At 43.8% G+C, this 13552-nt stretch overlaps 1 protein-coding gene across 2 annotated transcripts in view; it reads right to left on the bottom strand.

Moving 5' to 3' along the window:
* KCNG3 (potassium voltage-gated channel modifier subfamily G member 3) overlaps positions 1 to 13348 on the bottom strand; it is a gene marked incomplete at both ends in the record, with an annotated part of 47738 nt that extends 34390 nt beyond the window's left edge. The window contains one exon of one of the 2 annotated variants that reach the window (XM_080814025.1): positions 12684 to 13348. In XM_080814025.1, coding sequence (XP_080670151.1) covers positions 12684 to 13348 — 665 coding nt within the window. The remainder of the gene's footprint in view (positions 1 to 12683) is intronic. The other variant, XM_080814026.1, reaches the window with a different exon arrangement.
* Positions 13349 to 13552: the final 204 nt, after the last annotated feature.

Below are 13552 nucleotides of genomic sequence, written 5' to 3'. Positions count from 1 at the left end.
AGCCTCTGCCTTTAGGGGCACCTGGGCGGCTCAGTGCGTTAAAGCCTCAGCCTTCGGCTCAGGTCATAATCTCAGGGTCCTGGGATCGAGCCCCGCATAGGGCTCTCTGCTCGGCAGGGGGCCTGCTTCCCTTCCTCTCTTTCTGCCTGCCTCTCTGCCTACTTGTGATCTCTGTCTGTCAAATAAATAAATAAAATCTTAAAAAAAAAAAAAAAAGCCTCTGCCTTTAGCTCAGGTCATGATCCCGGGGTCCTGGGATTGAGCCCCACATCGGGCTCTCTGCTTAGCAGGGAGCCTGCTTACCCTCTCTCTCTCTGCCTGCCTCTCTGCCTACTTGTGATCTCTGTCAAATAAATAAATAAAATCTTAAAAAAAAAAAAAAGAAGCTCTAAATTTTAACAAATACTGTCCTGTTGTTTTCCTTGAAGTGACTAACTCACCTTGCTCACTTATGAGAAAATGCCTGCTACACTATATACTCAAGCCTGAATAGCCACAGTTTGTCAGTTGTTCTGTCAAATAAAAATGTTGTTTCGTGAAAAAAGCTGCTAGTGCAGCTTGCAACTCATCCAACTGTACACATACTCTCCTTCGAGACAGCCAGCATCTCAGTATGCTGCAGAAGTGCCTTCTGCAACTTCCCATTTCATCCCCTAAGATACTTAAAAATATACACTTAAGGACCAGCTGTGATAAAAGCAATCATTTTGACTGCATTGTCAAGGGCATTCCTGGTGACACTTTTTTTTTTTTTTAAAGCTGTGACGTAAATGGTGGCGGAGAATACAACTGCTAACACTGTTTGGTGCCCCTCCACTGTCTCTGCTCTTGCACCTGACATTCTGGGAACGCAGGGTCTTCCCTAGACTTCAATGATGTCTCACCTTCTTCTCTCACCATCAGTGACTCCAGTGCCTCTTCTCACTATACAGGAAGCTGTTGCACGGCAAGGGCTGTCCTGATTATGCCTTGAGACCAACTGAGTTATACCCTCTATTAATGATGATGACTCACTTCCTTTTTTGAAATGTCCTTCCCATTCTGTTTCCAAAACAATCATAACCTTTTAATATGTTACACAAATGCAGCCCCTGATTTAACAGGACCTACACCTTGCGAATCCCAGTTTTGGCCACCCATCCCGTCCCCAGCCATCTCTCACATGCATCAGTGCAGAGGAAACCAGTAAATCTAAATCTGTAAACTGAAATTAACACACAGTCCCTAACTTGTAAATACATGATTTCCCACACCAACCGTGAATACTCATAAAAGTCCCTGCTGTACCAGAACTCTTATGATGGAATAATGAGCTCTGCTTAGGGGAAGTATCTTGAGAAAATAGAACAATCTGTGAGTCAGGGTGGGCCTCCCTGAGATCAGAGGGCAGCATTTAGCGTCAGGCTGGTTTAGAAGACAGCAATCAGCAACCCACCCTCCACCCTCTATCTGCACCTCTATCTGCTATCCTTACTTTACAAAGGGGGACGCACCAAGGCTGAGAAGGAACGTGCTCGAGGGCACACAGATGGATAGGCCAAAACCCATAATGAGACCATTCTACACCAAGATTTGACAAGCTTTTCCTGTAAAGAGCCAGAGGGTAAATGTTGCAAGCTTTGCAGGCCATATCGGCTCTGTTGCAACCATTCAACCCCACCGAAGCTTCGAAGCTTCCGGAGAGCTGCCACAGACAACATGTAAACAAATGAGCGTGGCTGTGCTCCAATAAAACTCTATTTATGGACACCGAAATTCGAATGTCAGATAATGTCATAAGCCAGTATGCTTCTTTTGAGTATTTTTCCACCATTTTTAAAGTTAACAAGTGCAGCACCTGGCTGGCTCAGGTGGTGAAGCATGGTGCAACTCTTGATCTATCTCCGGTTGTGGGTTCAAGCCCCATGCTGGGTCAAGAGATCACGTACAAATGAAATATTTAAAAATAATAATAAAAGGGGCGCCTGGGAGGCTCAGTCATTAAGTGTCTGCCTTCGGCTCGGGTCATGATCCCAACATCCTGGAATCGAACCCCACGTTGGGCTCCCTGCTCGGAGGGAAGCCTGCTTCTCCCTCTCCCACTCCCCCTGCTTGTATTCCCTCTCTCACTGTGTCTCTCTCTGTCAAATAAATAAAATAATAAAATAAAAAATAAAAAAATAAAAATAAAATATGAATGTGTAAAAACCATTCTTAGCTCAGAGGCTGTACAAAAGAACAGACAGTGGACCTGAGTTGTCGATGATGTCAGAGGCAAACCTGACCAATTACAATAATTTCTTCACCCAGAAAAAGAAAAAGGAAACCCTGCCACCACAACCCAGATCAACATGGCAGCTAGCAGCCTGGACATGGGACTCTAGGCAGCCCACTGACTTTGAGGTGTGATGGTGGTCCTGCCTGGCCTCACTGGCTCCACTCTCGCCCCTAGAGTCTGTCTTCCACACCAAGCCCAGAGCGAGCTTTAAAAATTTTGAAATTAAATCACGGCTGCCTGGGGCAGTTGTGTGGCTCCACTGATGAAGCATCTGACTCTTAATTTCAGCTCAGGTCATGATCTCAGGGTCGTGACATCGAGCCCCACACTGGGCTCTGAGCTGGGTGTGGAGCCTGCTTAAGATTCTCTCTCCCTCTCCCCCTACGCCATCTCCCCCACCTCTAAAAATAAATAAATATATATATAAATAAATAAATTCTTTTAGCTGGTGTACCTATAAGGCTCTATAAGGAATACATTCAGGGCACCTGGGTGGCTTAGTCAGTTAAGCATCTCCCTTTGGCTCAGGTCATGATCCCAGGGTCCTGGGATTGAGCCCTGCATCAGGTTCCTTGCTCAACGGGAAGCCTGTTTCCCTCTCCCTGCCGCTCCCCCTGCTGTGCTCACTCCATCTTGCTATCTCTCTCTGTTAAATAAATAGACAAATAAATAAATTACATTCTCCCATTGTCACTATCACCATCACCCCCAATTCCCTACCACTCTGCATCCTTGCTGTTCTTCCAGGAGAACAACAGCACCCCTGCCTTAAAGGTTTGTGCTTACACACCCTAGGCTTGGAACTCTCTAGGCCAGATACTTCCATGGCTGCCTCTTGCATCCCTCCCAGGCCTTGTTCAGACATCCATCACCTGATCAGACAGGCCTTTCAGGACCATGGCTCACACTCTATAAACCCCCCATTCTTCTTTGTTTCTTCATAGCACTTATCACTATCTGCTATATATTTATTTATTAGAGTAGACGGATGGCTCATGAGCACAGGGACTCTGCTTTGTTCACTGCCTTATCCCCAGCACCCAGAAGAGTCGCAGATATACAGGGTTTGCTCAATAAATGTTTGTTGAGTTTAATGAATCAATGAATGGAAGGCCATAAAACCATTTGCAACTGATTTCTTAAAATATAACCTGCTCATAGGTTGAAGGCAACTTATAAATACACACTTTCCAGTCAAAAATGAAAATGTGGGGCACTTGGCCGGCTCAGTTGGTGGAGGGTGCAGCTCTTGATCTTGGGATTGTGAGTTGGAGCCCTAATGCTGGGTGTAGAGATTACTTAAAAATGAAATCTTAAAAAAAAATAAAATGCTATTGTATTTGCATTTCACATGTGTAATCATTTAAAATACACGTTGAGGGACGCCTGGGTGGCTCAGGGGGTTAAGCCTCTGCCTTTGGCTCAGGTCATGATCTTAGGGTCCTAAGATCAAGCCCCGGATTGTGCTCTCTGCTCAGCAGGGAGCCTGCTTCCTCCTCTCTCTGTCTGCCTACCGCTCTGCCTACTTGTGATCTCAGTCTTTCAAATAAGTAAAATCTTAAAACTAACTAAATAAATAAATAAAATACATACTTAGTGACTGCCCATATGCAAGGCATGGAACTACATGTAATGAAGCACAGAATTTCGGTTCTCAAAGAACTTGTAGACTAAAAGGACACTAAGACATTCATAAGCAACCTCAAGAAAAGAGAGACCATGAGAAGGGACCCAGTACAGGGAAAGATAAAGAACTAAGGAAGTTTGATTTCCTCCTGAGGGCTCAGTCTTCATTCTCTCATTGACTCTTCTGTGAGAAATCCCCACTGATGAGGGTACAAGCCCAGAGGAAGGTAATGAATTAACTTGAGGGAGGCCTCCTGACTTGGGAGTCCTGGGTACTTTCCACCATAACCTTTTCCTTTTGACTTTTTTTTTTTTTTTTTTGCCTGAGAAAGTCAGATGATTGCCTCAATTACACACTTCCCTTTGTCAGTAGAGTAAAAGCTGAGGAGTCCTTGCTCACAGGCAAAGAAAAATCACTTAAGTATGTATAACTTTTCCAAACACTCCGAGAGAACCCACCAGTTCATGACTGAATGATGAACGCACACAGAAATGTTTTGCCTATTGCTTCATCTGAATCATCTGCTCAGCCAAAATGCCTGGGTTTCTTTCTTGGCTGTTAATGGGCTCCAGCTTTCTAACACACTTCTTACTCCCTCAAACACACCATCAAGACATAATGCTTAAAGTGGTATGGATGATGACACCTGTACCTCTCTGTGGTAAAGTTCACTGAGCTATACCCTTTAAAGGTGAGCTCAACAGTATGTGACCTATATCTCAATAAAGTGGTTATATTTTTTAAAAGGTGCTTATTTCCAAATGTTTGCTATTATAGGTTATTAATATTAGCCCTTCTATTGATTATTGCTTATTATTATAATAGTCACTATTGTGAATAAAGAGTAATGCTGAATTTCATAGTTTAGGGGGAAATTGGGTAGTATCTGTCAAAAAAAATTTTTTTTTCCTAAAGATTTTATTTATGTATTTGACAGAGATCACAAGTAGGCAGAGAGGCAGGCGGGTGGCGGCGGGGGGAGCAAGCTCCCTGCTGAGTAGAGAGCCTGATGTGGGGCTCGATCCCAGGACCCTAGGATCATGAACTGAGCCGAAGGCAGAGGCTTTAACCCACTGAGCCACCCAGGCGCCCCTCAAAAAAAATTTTTTTAAACACAATCCTCTTGATTCAGCTATTTTTCCACGTAAGAGTTTATCAAACATATATACTCATACGAATTTGCAAAGATATATGAAAAGGATAGTTCTGTACCACTGTGCACATTTTTGAAAAACAGGAGTCAAACCAAACTTTCCACGGCAGCGTGGAGCAGGGACGTGGGAATCGAATACCAGGGGACCACTTACCCACTCTGTGAGCCACTTCACCTATCCAAATCTCGGTCATAAAATGGGGACAGTAACAACGCCACCTCCCAAGTCTGTTAGAAGAGACTCAGGTAACAAAATACGTGTAAAAACTTAACAAGTTGGCTAGCATGTATTAACAATTAAATAAATATTATTATGAAAGCCATCACTGTTACTGACAGGACAGATGCTTGCTGACTGAATTGTGGCTCACCCATACAATCAAACACTCTACAGATTTTCAAAAGAATGAGAAAGATTTCTATCAACTGATAAGGAAAGAGTTCCAAGATGTTGAGAAAAACACGAATTGTTGAACAAGATTATAGAACAATCCCGGTTATAAATTTTAAAAAATATGCATATAACATAAGCCTGGGTGACTCAAGTCGGTTGAGCCTTGGACTGTTGGTTTCCACTAGGGTCATGATCTCAGGCTGTTGAGATCGGCCCGCTATGGGCTCCCTGCTAGTGGGGAATCTGCTTCCTCCCTCCCTCTCCCTCTGCCCCTCCCCCTGTTCATGTGCTCACACTCTCTCTCTCTCTAAAATAAATAAATAAAGTTTTTAAAAATCTACATAATATGCATATATAACCTATACACATATGTGTGTGTGTGTGTGTGTGTGTTCATATGTACATTTCTGGAAAGAATACCTAGAAACGGGGTAATGGGATTGAGGAGAAAAGGACATGTTTACTCTTCACTTCATAATACTTAGAACCATACTTTTTTGCAGTGAGCAGTTTTCATTTAAAAAAAAAAAAGAAAAGAATAACATTGAAAATTATTACTTGCTTACTAAGGGAGAAAAAAAGCACCTTGATTTAAAAAAGGGTATTGACAAAGGAAAGTTTCCACTGAATTCTAAAATTGGCAGCAGATAGAAAACCCTACACATATTAAAAGAAACAGTCCACTGTGCAAGAACAGAATTTAACTGAGATTCAGGGCTATGTTCAATCCTATCACAGATCTATTAATTACCGGCTTCTGAAAATATCCACCTTATCTGCAAAGTAAAAGCACTGAGACTTTCACCTTCAGTTTCAAATATTGCTTTTTATTTTTAAAGTACTTAAAAACCTACTGAATTTATACAATATTGATCTGATAGGCAATAGAAGTAATACAATTGATTTTTAAATTTTCATCACTTGGTGTTTCATTTTGATTATGTATTTCATTTTTTAAACTTGGGCTAAAAATAACACTGCAAAAAACTTGAACATCTTTACATCTCCTCAGAGTCTCACTACTGTAACACAAAGCAATACAAATTAAAGATCGAAATTCCAACATGAAGGAATTTTAGAAATAATTTCTAAAGAACAAATTAAAATTACAGCAAGACTCTGCACGATAAAGAGATTTAAAACTCAAAAGAGAACACTAGGGCTGAGACTGGCTGAGGGGACCGAAGTTCAGAGGCAAGGGACCAAAAAGTAAAAGGGGTAAGTACTTTGTATCTGACCCATCCTTCTCAAAGTTCTGACTACCAGAGAGCATCTTTTTATGACACAGGCTAGCAACGCTGAGTGATTTTAAAAATGAGTATGTCGGGGCACCTGGCTGTCTCCGTCAGAACACAGTGCAACTCTTGATCTCGGGATTTTGAGTTCAAGCCCCATTGTTGGGTATATAGATAATAGATTGATAAATAGAGAGATAAAGTTGGGTATAAAGATAATAGATGGATAGGGGCCCCTGGGTGGTTCAGTGGGTTAAAGCCTCTGCCTTCAGCTCAGGTCATGATCCCAGCATCGAGCCCCACACCAGGCTCCCTGCTGAGTGGGATGCCTGCTTCTCCCTCTCCCCACTCCCCCTGCTTGTGTTCCCTCTCCCGCTGTATCTCTCTCTGTCAAATAAATAAATAAAAATCTTTAAGATTACCAGAACCGTCCATAGGTGAAGGCTGAGAATGCATTTACCAACGACCTTTAGCAGAAGTCCTCTTGATGAGATGGTGTGGGTTGTACAGAAAGGAAAATGGCAAACGGTCCCTCTCCCACTGACTCTCAAAAGATTCCCTCCTCCAGATCCTTCTCCTCACAGTACCCCCCAAAGTGAGAAGCAGACCCTGTAGAAAACAACTGGACTCCCAGCTAACGACATGTGGCCAAGCCAGTTAAGCAGGAGGGACCGCACAGTAGCCTTAACTGCTTCACTCAGTAAGACCTCACACTTTTCCTAGTATTGGTGGATGAGTCACCATTAGGAACATGATAAAGACCTACACATCCACCTGAATCCAGTGACTTCTCACCACCTCCGCGGTGACGCCCCTAATCAAGCCCCACATTCTCTCACATGTCATGTCTTGCTATATCTGCTGTTGCCCCTGATAGGCCTCTGCCTCCCCTAGAATCTCATCTAACCCCCTCTTGCCCTTAGACTAACTGCTAGCCCACATGGGCTTTCCTTCCATTCTGGTGACAAGCCAAGCTCACTGTCATCCAAGAGCTTCTGCTTTTGCTATTCCCTCTGTCAAGAACACTCTTCCCTTCTTCCAAGGCTGGGTCTTTCTCATCAGTCTGGCCTCTGCTCAAGCTACCTCCTCACATCCTATGCAAGGGGCATTCCTGCTGCATTCTATACCCATATACCCTATTTGATTTCCCTTCACAATCTGAAATTCTTATTTGCTTCCCTTGCCGTCTATCCTCCCTTCCTACTACCACCACCAGGCCACCAATTCCATGAGGAGGAACCCCATCTTGTGCCCCTGAAGCCACACTGCTGGGCACAGTCACCAGAATCAAAAAATAATTAAAATCTGCTTATGATAGAAGGTTCAACTGTGCAAAAGCCGGGATGATTTGAAAGTTTCCCCTAACATATTTTCTGACATCAAATACTGCAAGACTGTGTATTTCTATTACATTTCAGTATATGTTAAAAAAAAATAGTAAGGCAAAAATAAAGTAAAGCTACTAGATATTTCTCCAGTACAGTATGGTAAAGATCAGAAGTATCACAACACTTTATGGTGTTTGAAGAAGCATGTCCTCCCACACATTGCCGGCAGGAGTATAAAATGACATCAATTTTTTGGAGAACAATTTGGAATTATCTATGCAAATTACAAATGCACATGCCCTTTGAGCCTATGTCTTAACTTTCAGGAATTTATCCTATGGACAAAAGCAAAAATAATGTACCCATACAGGATATTCACTAAAGCATTTCTACAGGTGAGACAACATAAATAAATAAATAAATAAAAATTTAAAGATTTTTTTAAAACAGTGGAATATTATGCAGCTGCATAAAAGAATTTGGTATCTCTTTATAGACTCATACAGAACAATCTCCACGGCATGCTGGCTGATTTAAAAAGCAAGTTTTGGGACAGTATTATTGTACTGTTTTTGTTATTGTTTTCTTGTAAATATTTATGATATGCTTATAAATACACAGAATGTCTCTAAAACGACATACAAAATACAAACAACTTTGGTTACATCAAGGAAAAAGAGCAAAATGCCCGGGAGATGGAGAAAGGCTTGCTTGTGTAGCTTTTAAACTTTAAACCATTATTTGATTATTAACCCTCAGAACATATCAATTTAAAAGTGTCATATTCATACACAAAAAGCTTTCAAATTATTGATTTGGAAGACCTCCCAAGGTTTCTTCCAAACTTGAGATTGTATGCTATTCCAAAATTTCAAAGTTTAATAAAAAGAAATGGTATGCTTGTCTTTATTCCTTTTCCACAATCAGTACTTGATGAAAGAATCATTCTTGGATTTAATAGGCTTTTTATTCTCATTTCTAGCACAAGATCCCATCCTCCTCAACTAAGAGTTCCACCAGCTGAAGTCCGCGGCCTTACCCCAAACAGCTCTTCAATTTATGCAACAGAAGACATATTCCTGGAAGGTTACAGTATAAATTGTAACATAAACAGTAGACATTTACTGTGCCAGAATAATTTTTTTCTAAAAGATGCTGTCATAATAAATAGGATAGGAGAATTTAGCTGCCTTCTAGGGCTTTTCGTCTCATCTAGTTTAGGAGCTAGGACATGTTTATATGTAAAAACAACGATCACGCTAGGAAGGATATTATAGATGGCAAATACATAGTACTAATAAGCAATCCCTCAAGAAATTCAGAAAGAAACATCACATCTAAAGTAGGCAGGAAAAGCTTCAGAAAAGAAACAGAATCTGAGTTGGGCTTGATGGATGATCCAATTTCAACAGGCAAGGGACTGCAGAGGAAGGAACATTCAGGGGCTTTGGGAACAAGTGAGCAGGCCAGTCTGGACAAAAGGAGGCTGCAGGTGACAGGAGTGCTCCTAGCTCCTGGAAGCCCACGTAATCAGTCCCTGACACCCGTCTCTATCCTTCCCAGGCCCTGGATTAATTATGAGTCTTCCTAATATTTCCAAGAGTGGTCATTTCTTCTACATTCTTACCACCTCCATACAATCCACACCCCCATTCCCGCCCTCTGCAAAGATTTCCAAACTCATCCTCCCATTTCCCATCTTCCCCATCCCCAATTCACAGTACACAACTCATGACATTTGTTATTTTATATGCATAACCCACTCACCTCAAACATGCCAACCGCTAACTACTGCCTACAAAATAAAATCATTCCCTGTCTCAGTCGAGGCCTTCTAGCATCTGCTCTCTATCCACCTCTCACTCCATCACTGGACTCACACTCCCTAATATGCAAATTTCATGCCTATGCCCCTGCTGTTCCTTCTACCTGGAAAATATTCCTTTTTATGTTCTCACGCGGGGCACACATAGTGGTAAAGACTGTGTATCCTACAGTTCATATAAATGACACCCCTCACCACCACTGATGGGCAGTGCACAATCCCTGTAACCTTCCAAAGATGACTTGTTTCTATCCTCCTCCCCGACTCTGAAGGCCAAATTGTGTCCCAGAACAACTCAATTGTGATCAGTTTGCCTCTGATTCCTACGTCACCTACTTAACACCATTTCTTTATTTAAAAAAAAAAAAAAAAAGTTACAATATTTGGAATACCAACAGTGCCTTGAACTCAGCAGCTACTCAAAAAGGATGCTTGCAAATGAAGACAGGATTAGTTAAGAAAGGCAGATTGTGGGGGCAGCTGGGTGGCTCAGTCAGCTAGTGTCTGCCTTCAGCTCAGGTCATGATCCCAGGGTCCTGGGATAGAGACCAGCATCTGGCTCCCTACTCAACAGGGAGCCTGCTTCTCCCCTCTCCCTCTGTTGTTCCCCCTGCTTGCACTCTCTCCCTTTCTCTCTGTCATCTAAATAAATAAAATCTTTTTTAGAAAAGAAAAGAAGAGGAAAGGAAAGAAAAGAAGGGAAGATTGTGGTGAAACCATAAAGACCCTTAAAGACTAAGAAAAAAGTTTTGGCTTTATCTGGCAGACACCAAATATAGTCAGATGATCAGAATGATGTTTCAAAAAGACTAATTTCAGCAACAACAAGCAAGCAGGGTTTGAGAGACTATTGTCGAAGTGCCAGTGTAGAGGCCCTGTCAGTCAGAGGAGGCCTATGGGAGGCTCCCCTGTGACTTTCAGCGTCCTCAGCTGCTCACTCATCCTTCAGCTTATCTGTTTGGGATTAGAGGTTGGCTTTCATATACCTACACTTGGGAGAGTGGAGCTTAAAACTGGACCTTTAAGCCAAGAAAAACATGCTTTTGCCTGAAATATCTGGGTATCTAGGAAACAGTTCTGACTTGGATAATTACATACATATATAAAATACACACACACAAATCAAGCATCCCTCTTTTTCTCCCTTCACTTCTTTTGCAGTCCCAGGAAGTCTAACTCAATTCTCCTGTTTCCTTTGCTAATGTAGCTTGAACTTTCACTAACCTTAGAATTCCACAATTACTAGTGAATCATTTCTGGGCCAGCTATGGCTCATTTTCCTATGGTCCTCTAAAAGAATCAAGGGCACTTATGTATTTAGATATATAAATTCATTTCATTGTACTGATGGAGTACTAAATAAGTAATTCTTCTCTGTAAATCAAAAACTCAGAACATAATACATTAAACAAAATTAGTTTACTAATGAATTTCCTTTTAAAGCATGTATCTTGGATTTCATGCCAAGATATCAATATATCAGTAATGGACTCTGTGGTACTAGACAATTTTATTTACTACCTCTTAGTTTAAAAAACAATCTTCACTCTCCAAAGGAAGAATATTATGTGTAAGTAATGCACTCAACCTCACAACACATAATATCATTGGAAACATGCACATGTCTAACAGGAAAAGATTATCAGGCACAACCTAATTTTAAAAATGAATGGAGGAAAAATAAATAAATAAAACAAATAAAAATGAATGGAGCGGGCCTCTTAAAACAATATCAAAGGGGTGCCTGGGTGGCTCAGTCCCTTGAACATCTGACTTCAGCTCAGGTCATGATCTCAGGGTCCTGGGACCAAGCCTCACATGGGGCTCCCTGCTCAGCCAAGAATCTGCTTGTCCCTCTCCCTCTGCCCCTCCCCACGCTTGTGCTCTCTCTCTCTCCCTCAAATAAATAAAAAATGTTTAAGTTAACGAAAATTTTTAAAAAATCAAAACAGAATATACAACTTTGTGTTTGTGCCCAAAGAGACTGTCTCCCTTGAAAATCCAAATATACTGTTTATTTCTCCTGTCAAATATGCAAAATAAACTCACTAGTACTAAAAACAGAAGTCTGTTATCTCTATTAAAGGTAAACACGACAGAAGGAAAGATTCAAATATTTTCCTTGCATCTTAATAAACTGAAAAGAAAAGCTATTAACTACTCCAATACTGTTTCTGGATTTCGGGCAGTTTAAATGTTTCTTCTTTTTCAAGGGAGTGATTTTTTTCCCCTCCCTATACTGAAGATCCTTCTGAAAGTCACAGTGTGTATCTTTGGTACTGAACGACGGACAGGTGCTTTGCTAACTCCATTGGAAAAGAAAAGAGAAAAGGGCACAGACATCCATTATTCAGTCTATCGTTAAGTTAATCTCCTTTATAACAATTCCATTAAAGTACATACTATGCAAAGTGTATGCAACGTGTGGCCACCGTATTTCACCATAACAAGACTTCATCTTTCCAAACACCACCAAAAATTGGCAAAAATTCAAGCTGCTCTTAGCCCAAGGTTAAATTGTTGAGTACTAACAATAAAAGTTTAGGGACATCCAGTTAACTAGTTGCTATTTGCTCCAAAGTAAACTAAAAGATGGGGGAGGCTTGTTTATCTCTACCTGCCCCTCCCCACGCCTGGCGACTCGCACTCAAGAGGCGAATCTAGTGTACGGACCACTGCCGCCTGGTGCCAGGAAAGCAGGAGTGGGGAGTGAGGGCCAACCCGTCCCCTAGCTGGCCTCGCCGGGCCCGGAACCGGCCTGGCTCGTCCTCCCCGAGGCAAACAGGACCGAGACGGGACCGACGGACCGGACGGACAGAACGCGACAGGACGGACGGGACGGGCAGAGAAGCAGTGCGTCCTACCCGGAGGGCTCCCTCCCAGGGCCGGCGGAGTACCTGCTCCGGTCATCCAGGCTGCGGTTGTCGGCCGCCGCAGCACGCCAGTCCGGCAGGGTGCTGGCGCACAGCACCACCATGGACACGATCACGAACACGACCGACACGCTGGCCAGGATTTGCGCGGCCAGCGACGACGTAGGCTCCTCGAAGGTCCGCCGCATGCGCTCGAGCCAGCGGCGGGAGGGGGCCGCCTCGGCACCGCTAGGTCGCGCCTCGTCGCGGCCCAGCGCGCCCGGCTCGTCGGCAGAGTAGAAGGTGTAGGTGTCGGACATGCGGTCGTCGAGGCGGCGCTGGCAGCAGTACTCGAGGTGCGCGCCCTCCAGGCCCCAGTAGATCATCTCGTTGTAGAAGGAAAGCTCGCACATCCGCGGCGCGAAACGCAGCTTGCCGTGGCCGCGCACGTAGAGCAGGATGAAGCCGAAGGCCTCCGAGTGGCGGTCGAAGAAGTATTCGTTGCGCTCGCGGTCGTAGTCGTCGCACACCTCGAGCACGTCGCGCTCCGAGCGGCAGCCGTGCAGCCGGCTCACGCGGCGCAGCGGGAAGTCCTTCAGCAGCTCCCGGGACAGCGAGTACCGGGCGCCGCCCACGTTCAGCACCACCGAGGCAGCCCTGCTGCGCCCGAAGGTCATGGCTGGCCACCCCGAAGCCCCGAGGCCCGAGGCCGCCGCCGCCGCCGCCCAACCCCGGCCGCCGCGCGGGGCCTGCCTGCCGTTGGCCAACGGGGGAGCGCGCCGTCGGGGCCCGCGGACCGGCTGGCCGGCTCTCGCTGCGGGCTCTGCTCTTGCCCTTCGCTGGCACGGAGACCCCTCGGCTCCAGTGTCCTCGGCAGCCTG

This window comes from Martes martes (assembly GCF_963455335.1).
Source record: "Martes martes genome assembly, chromosome: 9".
NCBI lineage: Eukaryota > Metazoa > Chordata > Mammalia > Carnivora > Mustelidae > Martes > Martes martes.
This window is presented reverse-complemented; position numbering and strand designations above follow the sequence as displayed.